This window comes from Glycine max, chromosome 7 (genome assembly GCF_000004515.6).
Source record: "Glycine max cultivar Williams 82 chromosome 7, Glycine_max_v4.0, whole genome shotgun sequence".
NCBI lineage: Eukaryota > Viridiplantae > Streptophyta > Magnoliopsida > Fabales > Fabaceae > Glycine > Glycine max.
Genome location: NC_038243.2, coordinates 34558818 through 34571848, shown reverse-complemented (window position 1 = coordinate 34571848; position 13031 = coordinate 34558818). Strand labels below are relative to the sequence as shown.

At 35.7% G+C, this 13031-nt stretch overlaps 1 protein-coding gene across 1 annotated transcript; it reads left to right on the top strand.

Moving 5' to 3' along the window:
• Positions 1-8776: 8776 nt before the first annotated feature.
• LOC100803341 (myb family transcription factor EFM) lies at positions 8777-11688 on the top strand. Its single transcript, XM_003528336.5, has 5 exons — positions 8777-9282; positions 9644-9888; positions 9983-10322; positions 10707-10783; positions 10865-11688. The coding sequence occupies exons 1-5, from the start codon at positions 9063-9065 to the stop codon at positions 11084-11086; spliced, it is 1104 nt and encodes a 367-aa protein (XP_003528384.1). The 5' UTR covers positions 8777-9062; the 3' UTR covers positions 11087-11688.
• Positions 11689-13031: the final 1343 nt, after the last annotated feature.

Sequence of the window (13031 nt, the reverse complement as noted above, 5' to 3'; positions counted from 1 at the left end):
CCTTACGGTTATCCGCACCCTTTTGTCATCCAGAGGCGGCGGGCCCGATGACAAGCAGAGACCAAATTTGGTCATTCTGCACCCTTGTATCATCCAGAGGCGGCGGGCCCGATGATACGCGGAGATACCTTACGGTTATCCGCACCCTTTTGTCATCCAGAGGCGGCGGGCCCGATGACAAGCAGAGACCAAATTTGGTCATTCTGCACCCTTGTATCATCCAGAGGCGGCGGGCCCGATGATACGCGGAGATACCTTACGGTTATCCGCACCCTTTTGTCATCCAGAGGCGGCGGGCCCGATGACAAGCAGAGACCAAGTTTGGTCATTCTGCACCCTTGTATCATCCAGAGGCGGCGGGCCCGATGATACGCGGAGATACCTTACGGTTATCCGCACCCTTTTGTCATCCAGAGGCGGCGGGCCCGATGACAAGCAGAGACCAAGTTTGGTCATTCTGCACCCTTGTATCATCCAGAGGCGGCGGGCCCGATGATACGCGGAGATACCTTACGGTTATCCGCACCCTTTTGTCATCCAGAGGCGGCGGGCCCGATGACAAGCAGAGACCAAGTTTGGTCATTCTGCACCCTTGTATCATCCAGAGGCGGCGGGCCCGATGACAAGCAGAGACCAAATTTGGTCATTCTGCACCCTTGTATCATCCAGAGGCGGCGGGCCCGATGATACGCGGAAATACCCGAGTGGTTATCCGTATAAACATTCTTTTGCTATCTGTAAGACAGAACGCTTGATAGCATGCAGAGGCTGACATAGTCTTCTGCACCTTTTGTTCCTCCGGGAACAACAAGTCATTTACATGCGGAAATTTCATGGTCACCCGCGACTCTCGTCAACCGAGAGGAGCGAAATTAGTGTCATACACTGATTTTCGTCCGGGGACCTTTGCTTGATGACATGCGACCATTCTTTGGTCCTTGTGAGGTGCTTGGCATCCATCATTAGGCAATTTGTGAAATTCTAGGAACGACAAGTCATGGTCACCCGCGACTCTCGTCAACCGAGAGGAGCGAAATTAGTGTCATACACTGATTTTTGTCCGGGGACCTTTGCTTGATGACATGCGACCATTCTTTGGTCCTTGTGAGGTGCTTGGCACCCATCATTAGGCAATTTGTGATATTCTGGGAACAACAAGTCATTTGCATGTGGAGATTTTATGGTCACCTGCGACTCTCGTCAAATCGAGAGGAACGAAATTAGTGTCTTATCTTTACTTTCCTTTTATCTCCAATAAAAGACAAGTAAAGAGGGGCAACTGTCATACCCTAATTTCGTCCGGGGACCTTTGCTTGATGACATGCGACCATTCTTTGGTCCTCGTGAGGCGCTTGGCACCCATCATTAGGCAATTTATGAAATTCCAGGACATGCCGAAAAACCAAAAAAATATTGATGCACAATCCGTAAGTTTCCGTGACACACCGGAAATCAAGCGGAAGCATCGTTGCATAATTAAGTGAGGTTCCGTAACATTCCGTAAGTCAAAAAGGGGATGATTATGTAATCCGCAAGGTTCCGTAACATTACGGAAAGAAAACAAGTATCGTTACGAAATTCGTAAGTTTCCGTAACTTTACGAAAAAAGAATCACCAAAAAACAGCAGAGGGGGGTGTACTTAGTAAAAATGGGGGTGCAAATAGCACCCAGGCCCACTTGGGCCCTCCGGAATATTCCTCCAGAAGGCGGTTGCTTCTGGAGGAAGCAACCCTGCTCACCTGGGCGAGCTGAGCTCGCCTGGGCGAGCTGGGCGGCAACCACCTCCCCTATTTTGCTATAAATAGGGGAGGAAGTGAAGAAGGAAGGGGTTCAGCCCCTTAGGCACTTCTCTCTCTTTCGAATTTGCTTGGAAAAATTGTTTCCGTGAAGAAAATCTAAGCCGAGGCGCTTCCGAAACGTTTCCGTAACGTTTTCCGTGAGGAATTTCGCAAAGATTTCAACCGTTCTTCGACGTTCTTCATTCGTTCTTCATCGTTCTTCGATCTTCAACGGGTAAGTACCTCGAACCAAGCTTTTCGATTCATTCTATGTGCCCGTAGTGGTCCACATTGTGTTTCGTGCATTTTTATTCTCGTTTTGTTTACTTTTTATACCCCCTGTTGACGTGCTTAAGCCGTTTTACTTAAGTCATTTCTCGCTTAACTTAAAAATAAAATAAATTTCCACCGAACGTTTGAATTGTATTATCCATTAACTTCGGTTAAAATAAATTCCGACCGTTCGGTCGTGCCGTAACCACGTTGGAAATCAAAAAGAGGTAAAAAATAATATAATAATAAAAAAGACATCTTTTAGTAAAATAAAGCGGAAAATCAAGTGGACGTTTTCTCTTTGGGATTTCTCATTCTTAATCGAATTGATTAATAACTAAAGTGAAACTAAAGGCTAAAATCAATTCGCCTAGTCAAGCTCGTCCATAAAAAATAGGCTTTTGAAGTTTGTCATTTCAATTTCTCACTAAGTAAAATGGATCATTTTTAAGGTCCAAACGCCTTAAAATGATCACCACTTAAGTAAAAAAGAATCACTTGACAAAAAGCAAGAACTACGTAGGTCTGAGTTCCTCATTGAGGATACGTAGGAGCAAAAGCCCCGCTTTTGTCGACCACCCCAAGAGATCGTTAATGGTCCAATGCCTTAACATTTCTCTCCTTTCAAAAACAAGAGGTCGTTAATGGTCCAACGCCTTAACGTTTCTCTCCTTTCAAAATCAAAAGACCGTTTAATGGTCCAACACCTTAAATGACCTTTTGTTCAAATAAAAACATATTTTACAAAAAAGACAAAAATAACTTAACCAAACACTTTTGTTCCAAAAGAACTACGTAGGTCTGATTTCCTCATCGCAAATTGAGGAATACGTAGGAGCAAAGGGAAACACCCTTGTCGACCACAAAAAGAAAAAAATATAAAAAGGATATAAAGGATATAAGGACATAAAAGGGAACATAAAAATCAAAGTCATGTTTGCACATTCGATTAAAGGCTGTCGTCCCTTGGGACGGACGTGTGGGGTGCTAATACCTTCCCCGCGCGTAAATACAACTCCCGAACCTTTTCACTTAAAAGTTCGTAGATCGCGTCTTTTCCGGTTTTTCCGACGTTTTCCTCAAATAAACGTTGGTGGCGACTCCGCGCGTATTCCTTTCGTGGAACACGCATCCCGCGAGTCACGCGTCGCCCTCCCGCCGAAGGGTAGGTTGCGACAGTAGTTAATCTCATAATTGACTTCAAGGAATTGCCAGTTAAGTATGGGTAGGATCCTATACCAATCAAAAAGAAAAGCATCAGCTCCATGGGGTAAACAGGGAAAACAACAATCTCTATATGACAGTATACACCAACCTTCCCTAATTTCCACATTGGACAACAACACAGTAATGTGGTTTTGACTGTGATGATCATCTAAGAAGTACAGCAACGAAGCACAAAATATGAACGCAAGCATGCAGTAAAAGAAACTAAAAAACAAAGGAGAACAACCAAGAAAAAAACCCAACAAAGTCAGCCAAGCACCAAACAGGTGAAAAAAAACATATATAGGAAAGAAGCACAAAAGCCACAAAAGCACACCTTGAGTGGAGGAAGGAAGCAAAGAGAAAGTGAAGAATCAAGGAGGAACTGAATGAAGAAGCAAGTGAAGAACTGAGGGAACAGAAACGAAGAAGCAATCAACTGATACAAACCAAAAAAACTGAAGAAGAAACAAAAGAGTGAGGCAACGTAGCACAGTGGAGGGGCACAACAACAAATGCACCTGGAAAGAAGACCAAGGCAACACAGCAAAAGTGCCACATGGAAAAAAACAAACCCAACACAACAAGCTAGATGACACAAGACTAATGCCAAAGTTGGAGGGGGTAAAATTACCAAAAAACCAACAAAAGTGCCACATGTCAAGCTCTCAGCCATGGGCATTTTAGAGATTCCATTGGGCTTCTCTTTTAACATCAAACGGAGCAGAATCACAAAAGAACAATCAACAACCAAACACACATAAATGTGAATAAGCAATGGAATAACATCTTACCTATTTTTCGATTGTCCTAACCTGGTTAAATGACAACCAACACATACCAGACATGGAGAGATATTAGAAAACATACCATGTATGGCCACATGTTACCTATCTTCCAATTTTATTGATCCTATTTAAATGCCAACATAAACAACAACAAAAGTTCACAAATAAGACCATAGGGGAATAGAAACAACATTTCATTGTTGATTGTAACTTTTTTTTATCCTGACCAAACAAAATAACCATAAATGCATAGATATTAAATATAATTGAACCACGGGGGCAACATCTTATCAACCTGATCATTGGCTCAACCGTGAGTAAAAATGGAAGACCATAGCAGCTGGCAAACTCAACTGGAACTGAAAATAGGAAAAATTAAGAAAAAAGAAAGCAAACTGAGGAACCAAAATAAGGAAAACAGAATTCTTCACGTGGAGCAACCAACCGAAAACAAAGGCAACACAGTAGTAAAATTACCAAAAATCTAGCAAAAGTGCCACATGTCAAGCTCTCAGCCATGGGCATTTTAGGGATTTCATTAGGCTCCTCTTTTATTATATACCTTGGATCCGCGACCATAATTTTAGCCTTGATATCAAAGTTTTAATAGTTTCTTTTCTTTCATATATCAAATCATGACCACAATGAAGCCCACATCAACTATATTTGTTTGGAACTTTTCACAATATGGAAGATGACAAAAAATTGTTGATAGTGACCACAACAACAATGCAAAATCTTGTAATAGTATGTTTCAATGGCATATGGGGAGAGGAAAAGAAGGAATATATAAGGGCTCAGGCCAATGATGCAACATATTGCTGCAATAAAAAAAATCATTATTTTCTCAGTTAGCATGGAATTTTGTAATCCACAAAGAACAATATATGGGGAGAGGCAAAGAAGGAATGTTTTGTATGATATATACTTACAATAGTTACACACCTTTGATTGAAATATTTACATTTTTGTGATTCCTTGTAAAGATCGCCTTATAGATAATTCAGAAATCATAAACACGGAGGTATCCCAAAACCAGCACACACATGAATTTTTTAAGATTAAAAACTAAAACTTCATTTAGGCATTTGACCAAACACATAACTTAGAACCCATTTCACCAGCACTGTACATGGCATAAAACAAAAGCAAGCAAGCAAGCCAGTTGGAACATCATTTTCAGCCTCATTCAAGTACTCTAAGAACTGCAACCAATAATCATCCCATAGAGTGCAAGACAGTATATAATAGACATGCATAAGAAAAAGCAGACATCCATAGGAATCAGCCAACCTGTGGGCATAAGTGTATAATAGACATGCAAGTGTCAGCATCACACCGAAAAAATATAGAAACAAACAATTGACAATGTATCAGTTTATAATCAAAACACACCCCAATTTTTTGGAAACATGCGTTCAGAAAAAGAAAAAAATCTCAGGAAAACACCAACGAAAAAAGCACAAAAAAATACTTAAGCTAAAACAGCTCTACCAAACGTCAATCGCCTCAAAAGTTAGATAGAAAACAAGGGATTTATTTCCCAAAAATATACAACCAAAAGGAAGGCCAAACCAAAGTTGATGCCTATGTGAGAAGGTATTACCTTCACTCCCCACAACCAAAGAGAACATCGTACCAAACTAAATTGCAAAACAAACGGAAACAGCCTCAAAATAGAAAAGCAAAGTAAGGAAAAATCCAAAAATACCCGTAATCAAACACAAAAAAGAGGAAATAAAAGGACACAGCAAGGAACCACAAAACATGAACGCAAACATGCAGCAAAAGAAACCCAAAAACAAAGGAGAACAACCTGGAAAAAAACCCAGCAAACTCAGCCAAGCACCAAACAACCAAAAAAAACATATATAGGAAAGAAGCACAAAAGCCACAGAATCACACCTTGAGAAAAAGCAAGTGAAGAACTGAGGGAACAAAAACGAAGAAGCAATCAATTGATACAAACCATGCATAAAAATGGAAGACCATAGCAGCTGCCAAACTCAACTGGAACTGAAAACAAAAAAAATTAAGAAAAAAGAAAGCAAACCGACGAAGCAAATTAAGGAAAACAGAGGAAACAAATTAGTAGTTGTTAAAGAATTAAAGCATGAATGGATCCAGACACAGGAAGCATTAATGCAAATGAGAGGAAGAAAGAGAAGTAGTGGAGCAACTAGGAAGCATTAACGCAAATGTGCCTCTAGATTCAGCATGTGGAGCAACCAACAGAAAACAAAGACAACACAGCAAGCCGGGTGGCAGAAGACTAAGCCCAAAGATGGAGGGGTAAAATTACCAAAAACCCAGCAAAAGTGTCACATGTCAAGCTCTCAGCCATTGGCATTTTAGGGATTTTATTGGCCTTCTCTTTTATTATATACCTTGGATAAGTTTTTTATTTTATTAAAATAAGCTTGTTTGGTACACAAATTTATTTTATAGTAGCATACTTTTCATAGGCTACTTCAAGTAGCTTATTTGATAAGTTACTTGAAAATAAGTTAGCTTACAAGTTACTAGTTTTTTCTTCTTCTCAATTTTATCATTATTGTTTTATTTCAAATTCCATTATACCCTTTTGTTCAATTTAAAAACCCTCTTATGAAAACTAGACACTAGATGACAATATTTGTTCTATGTTATTATGCAAGCACAACCTTTGTAATGTTTAATGAGGCATTTGAGAAGCTTATAAATTCTTTTGACTAGCTTCTAAGTTTCTTTGACTAAAATAAATTTATTCGATAAATGAACTTATTTTATAGTAACTTATTTTGATAGACTACTTGAAATGATTTGTGGAAAATAAGCTAGTCTATAAGTTATTAATTTTTTCTTCTTCTCAATTTTATTCTTACTATTTTATTTCATATTTAATTAATTTTATCCTTTGGAAACTACACACTAGATAACACATTTATCATCTTTGTTATTATGCAGCTTATAATTCTACTTTTTTATTAGTTCGTTTAATGTCAAACTTATTTTTTTAATGAATCATTACATTGTTTATTTTGATTTGTAGTTAAAATATATGGTTACTAAATCAAAGTTGATAAAAAAAAGAATATACACACTCCATTGTATAGCAGCAAAACCCCAACAAAATAGATTAATTTTTACCAATCAATCATAGTTAGAAGATAAGATCGTATACATCCAAGTTCTTCTTGTACAAATAAAAAAATATTTAAGAAAAATTATAAAGAAAAAACATTTTTTTTATTTTTGTTTTATAATAAATTATTAATAAAGTATTTAAATGTTAAAAAAAAGATTTTAAACAATATAATTATAATTCTAATACAGTTAATTTAATTTAATTTTTCTTTTCCAAAGAAAAAAATGAAAAATTTAATTTTACCATTTTTTTAATACAAAACTTTAAAAAAATTATTATCCAACTTTTTAAGATGATAAATTTTTAAAAATATTAAATATGTCATTTTATATTATTTGACATTTATCAGTTAACCTATAGACACTTTTAATTAAATCAACTAGTTTATAAACTTTTAGCTAATTTTTAATTTACCATTTCTAACTTATAACTTATAAGCTTTAAGCTAACTTATAAGCTAATTTTATCAAATATATTGTGCATCAAGAGGTAAAAACAGAAAAGGAAAACATATATGCAATTGGGTCATTATTTTATTATGTGGTAATATATTAACAAAAATGTGATAGAAATATGGCATATAATAGATTTATTTAAATTAAAAAAATGCATAACATAATGATTATTTGATTTAAATATTTATTTATTTAACTATTTATTGGGAATCTATAAAAATTAATAATATATTATATCTCTATTACGTTTTTATTAATTATTGAATCAAATAGAGTAAAAAACTTAGTTTGAATAATTATAAAATAATAGAAAATAGATGTGAACTAGCAATTACAATTAGAAAGACAAATTTTGTATGCAACAATTTCTTTTTTATTTACACAACACGTATCTTTTAACGAATATAATCTTATTACAATATGATGTGAAAATAAAGTAAAATTATTTTTAGCAGTAAAAGTTTTTTCTTATTGTATTTTTTTTTATAGGAGATTCGAGAAGACTTTATTTATTTATTCAATTGATTTGAAATTCTTCTGCAAACAACTCTGATCGCAAATCACGATCAAAGCAAACCCTCTTCCATATTCCAATCCAAAGTCCAACCCATGAATGATGAATCCCTCCAACTATAAATTCCCTTTATTTAATTCCCCTTCTATGTCTCCACTATTTCACTCTCCCTCTCTCTCCTCTCATTCCTTCCCCTGACTCTAAAAAAAAAGGAATGACAAAAACAGAATAATTAATCTCCTCACCACTGCAACTCACAAAATAAAAGACAGAAAAAAAAGAACTCTTTGTTATCATAACAACTCTTTGTTACATTACACTGTGAGAGAGAGAGAGAGACAAATTTTGTTACATTACACTGTGAACTAATTATTCTGTTACATTACACTGTGAACTAGCAATTACAATTAGAAAGACAAATTTTGTATGCAACAATTTCTTTTTTATTTACACAACACGTATCTTTTAACGAATATAATCCTATTACAATATGATGTGAAAATAAAGTAAAATTATTTTTAGCAGTAAAAGTTTTTTCTTATTGTATTTTTTTTTTATAGGAGATTCGAGAAGACTTTATTTATTTATTCAATTGATTTGAAATTCTTCTGCAAACAACTCTGATTCGCAAATCACGATCAAAGCAAACACTCTTCCATATTCCAATCCAAAGTCCAAACCCATGAATGATGAATCCCTCCACCTATAAATTCCCTTTATTTAATTCCCCTTCTATGTTCTCACTATTTCACTTCTCTCTCTCTCTCTCATTCCTTCCCTTGACTCAAAAAAAAAGGAATGACAAAAACAGAATAATTAATCTCCTCACCACTGCAACTCACAAAATAAAAGACTGAAAAAAAAGAACTCTTTGTTATCATAACAACTCTTTGTTACATTACACTGTGAAACACACCAACATGGGTTTGGTTATTCCTGAAGAAGAACTAAGCTTAGATTTGAGACCCTCTTTTGTTCCAAAAACCATCACTGATTTTCTCTGCCACCTTTCCACCACCCCAAATGCATCCGTCAAGGTGTCCTTGCTCGATGACTTTGTCCACAGATTGCAACTCGAATTGGCCAAGATCCAAGCATTCAAACGCGAACTTCCTCTCTGCATGTTCCTCTTAAATGATGGTTGGTTTTTTTCTTAAAATAAAAACACTTTTGAGACGTCAAACCAATGTTGGTTTGGTTCAGTCGACAAAGATACATACTCATATCTCACAAAAACAGTTTGAATTCTGGTGTGGATGTGTGCATTTTGTCAGTGAGAAATTTATAAGTATTTTTATGAGCGTTCTTTGATCTGTGAGACTTGTTCTGATCGTATTGAGTTCTTGGGATTTAACTCAGCTAAACTTTTGGGGAACATAGATAAAAAAAGAAAAAACACTTTTCTGAGTCTGTTTTGATGGTTTTAGCACATCGGTTGTGATTATCTGATCATCAAGTTTCAATGGACTAAAGCACTGTTCTTGTTTCTTTGTGGTTGCAGCAATTTCAGCGTTGAAGGTGGAATCAGAAAAATGCATGGCTTGCAAGTCTGAGCCAGTGTTGGAGGAGTTCATTCCTCTGAAGAAAGAGTGTGATCAGAGGGAGGAAAGTGAGAAGGAGAAGGAATGCAGGGACAAGAAGAGTTGGATGAGTTCTTTTCAGCTTTGGAACACTGATGATAAAGCTGATATTAACAACAATGCATATGAATGTGACAAAAAACAAAACTACGGAGTTGAAGACAAGGTACTGTTAATTAAACAGGATGAGTGTTTGTTTTGTTGGGTGCTGTAAAAATAATGAATTTACATTTTTTTTTTTTGTTATTTGATCCTGGCAGAATAATAGAGAAGAAAGAAAATCTGTGGCCAAGGACTTGTTCCAATATGGTGGAATTAGAAATGGAGAGAAGGGGTTTGTTATGCCTTTTTCCACTTACCCTGCATCAAAGGAAGTAAAGGAAGATTGTGTTTTCAATGGACTTTCTCTTCAGACACCTGGAACTGCAGTGAAGAACACAAGGGAGGGATCTGGTTGCAGAACCAGCTCTTGCAGGGTGGTTTCCTCGGCTCCTTCACCGCTGCGTCAGCCACAAAGTGGCCGGAAACAAAGGCGGTGCTGGTCGCCGGAGTTGCATAGCCGGTTTGTTAAGGCTTTAGAGGAGCTTGGAGGTTCTCAAGGTTAGTAGTTAAAGCAACATCAATGTTATCTTGGCACATGAATTTCATTAATTAGTAGTGCAATTATTTTGCTTCTTAACATAGGGTCTTTATCACACTCAGCATTTTGATTGAAAGGAAATTGGGGATGGACTATTAAATGGATGATCGTGCCTAAAATGTGTGCTAGTGTTAGAAGTTAAGGGATTGTGCCTAAAATAAGTTGTGAATTAAGTTTGGATCAGCCAAGACACAGATAGGAAATTTTACATATTGCATTGCATGTCATATTATCTGTCATCCTGAAAGTTCTCTACAAGAACAGATTTGACAAGTCATAATGATATGACCTCTTATTTAGTTCATGATTGTCTAGTTTAAATCTCTTGGTCATTTCAATTGCAGCAACTACTCCAAAGCAAATTAGGGAACTCATGAGGGTAGATGGCCTGACCAATGATGAAGTAAAGAGTCATTTACAAGTGAGTTCATATTGTTCCATCTCCCCTTACTGCCTTCTAATGTTTGATTTGAGATTAACACATGGTTGTTTATTATTGCAGAAATATCGACTTCATACACAGCGAGTTCCAGTTGCTAAAGCTGCAAATTCTAATCGCTCTGCCGTAGCTCTTGGAGGCTTGTGGATGCACAATGAATCCTTAAAGGGTAGAAGTTCTGGTTCTCCTCAAGGCCCTCTCCAATTAGCTACACAATCGGGGGAAGCGACATCCCGAACTGAAGGTGACAACATGATAGATGATGATGTAAAATCAGACTTATAACTGGAAAAAGGTCACATTCATAAACATGGAAAAGGTGATGTGTAGATATTATCTCACCATGAATTTTGCAGATAAAGTAGAGGAGTTTTACAACTACTCAAGAACAACACATGATATTGATGATAAATAAAAGAGGATGGATCTATGGAGAGAGGCTTTTGAGATTTTAAAGGATCAGTTTTCCTTCCATTCAATGAGTTTTGATATGATACTCTGAAGCTGGAGCAGTTCATTAGTCCAAAATCATAATGATCATTCATTTCTTTTTGCCATGAGAACACTGTGGTGCTGCAGGAGAAATTACTCCAACATCTTAGATGGATTTTGGAGTTTCAATGTTTCATGATTTGGTGGTTGACTTAGTTAATAGCTTAGATGATTCATATTTGAAATCTTGCACTTGTTGCAGTTGTGTCAAAATAGGAAAGCTATCAAGTAGCTCCCAGTTTTGCTCCCTATATTGTGTGTTGTAATAGTTGTGAAGGAGGTTATGAAATTTGTCAGCAGGGTCAGATGTAAATTTACCCTGCTAGCTAGATAGTGAGAGAGGGATAAAATGTTTGATACCATTTTGTGCACAAATTAAGTCCATAAGACTGTTAGAGAACTTATTAAAATACGATTTTGACAAAAAATATATATCTTGTGTGTTGTAATGGTTGTGATTTGTGATATCTAGTGTGTTTGATTCAACTTATTTTTATAGAAATAATTGGTCATGTTGTATAATTCTGTCCGTGGAAATAAAGTAAAAGCTCCACGTGTATATAAAAAAAATTGGATACCTCTCTTTTGCTAATGCTGTGTTCTGAGTTCCTGATTCATTTATTGAGTTAGCAAATTGTGCCATTCAAAGAACAGATATTTGGTGACTATGTTGGATGTACATGAAGATAATGCCAGGGAAATCGTCTCTTATTATCAAATTATCTTGTCTTTGTCTCTAAGATACTCTATCATCAAGTGAGGGTTGTTGTCTATATTTAATTTGAAGATATGTCCATAACTTGAAATTGAGTGTCTCCAAGTTTAGGCTATAATTAATTAAAATACTTATGCGGGTTAGGGGAAGAGGAATTTATTTGGAAGAAAAAACAATCTATCTATTTCTATTTGGAGTATAATTTTCATGTAACACATTATAACAAGAAATAGAAGAGTCACATGAGAACAATATTCTCATGCTCTTCTGCATACTTTTTCTTCAATTAGCATCATCACTGTGGACCTGTGGCATTGGTATCCAATGAATTTAATTGGCTTAATTCAATGTCATATTGAAAATTAAAAGTTTTAGTAAAGAAAGTAATTTAGTGATGTTTGTCTGATACTATAAGCAAAATGAAGCAAACATGTGTTAAAAATACCTAGGATATTAAGAGGTTACAAAATACATAAAGCATTACTTATTTTTCTTATTTAAGTGATTAAATATTTTTTTAATATTACATTACATGTTATGTTCAATTGCCATCTGTTTTTTTACCAAGTTTTAAAAATCTAAATTTAAATACATAATTTTAATTTATCTTTATTACAAAATCAAGGAAGTCATAATCTTTTGTTATTTTTTCATATCTTTACTAAACAAAATAAGAAAACATATCCTAAAAAAAAGGGAAAACATTGATAATGTTTATCTGTTTACCTAAGCCTTGTCATGATCGTGTAATTAACAAAATCACTCTTTCTGATCTCTTAAGAAATTGAAGCACTCGGTTTCAATGTTTATCTTGTTGGAAGGTGCATGACAAAACAGTCACTCTCTAACAAATAATCTTGCAGAGAGGAGCCCACACGCTTGTTGTTTGATAATTTATCTCTTCGTATTGCTAATAGCTCCAAAGTTGTATCATATAATATTCTATCATGATTATTTGTAAGATTTGTTAAAATCATTTATAAAATTGCATCTTTACTTTTAACAAAATCATACTATATATCG

Bases quoted from the DNA above. Each gene is read 5' to 3' on its own strand.
- LOC100803341 (XM_003528336.5), top strand. From the start codon at position 9,063: ATGGGTTTGGTTATTCCTGAAGAAGAACTAAGCTTAGATTTGAGACCC. The intron at 9,889-9,982 runs GTACTGTTAATT...TGATCCTGGCAG, and splicing joins ACTACGGAGTTGAAGACAAG to AATAATAGAGAAGAAAGAAA. The intron at 10,323-10,706 runs GTTAGTAGTTAA...TTTCAATTGCAG, and splicing joins GGAGCTTGGAGGTTCTCAAG to CAACTACTCCAAAGCAAATT.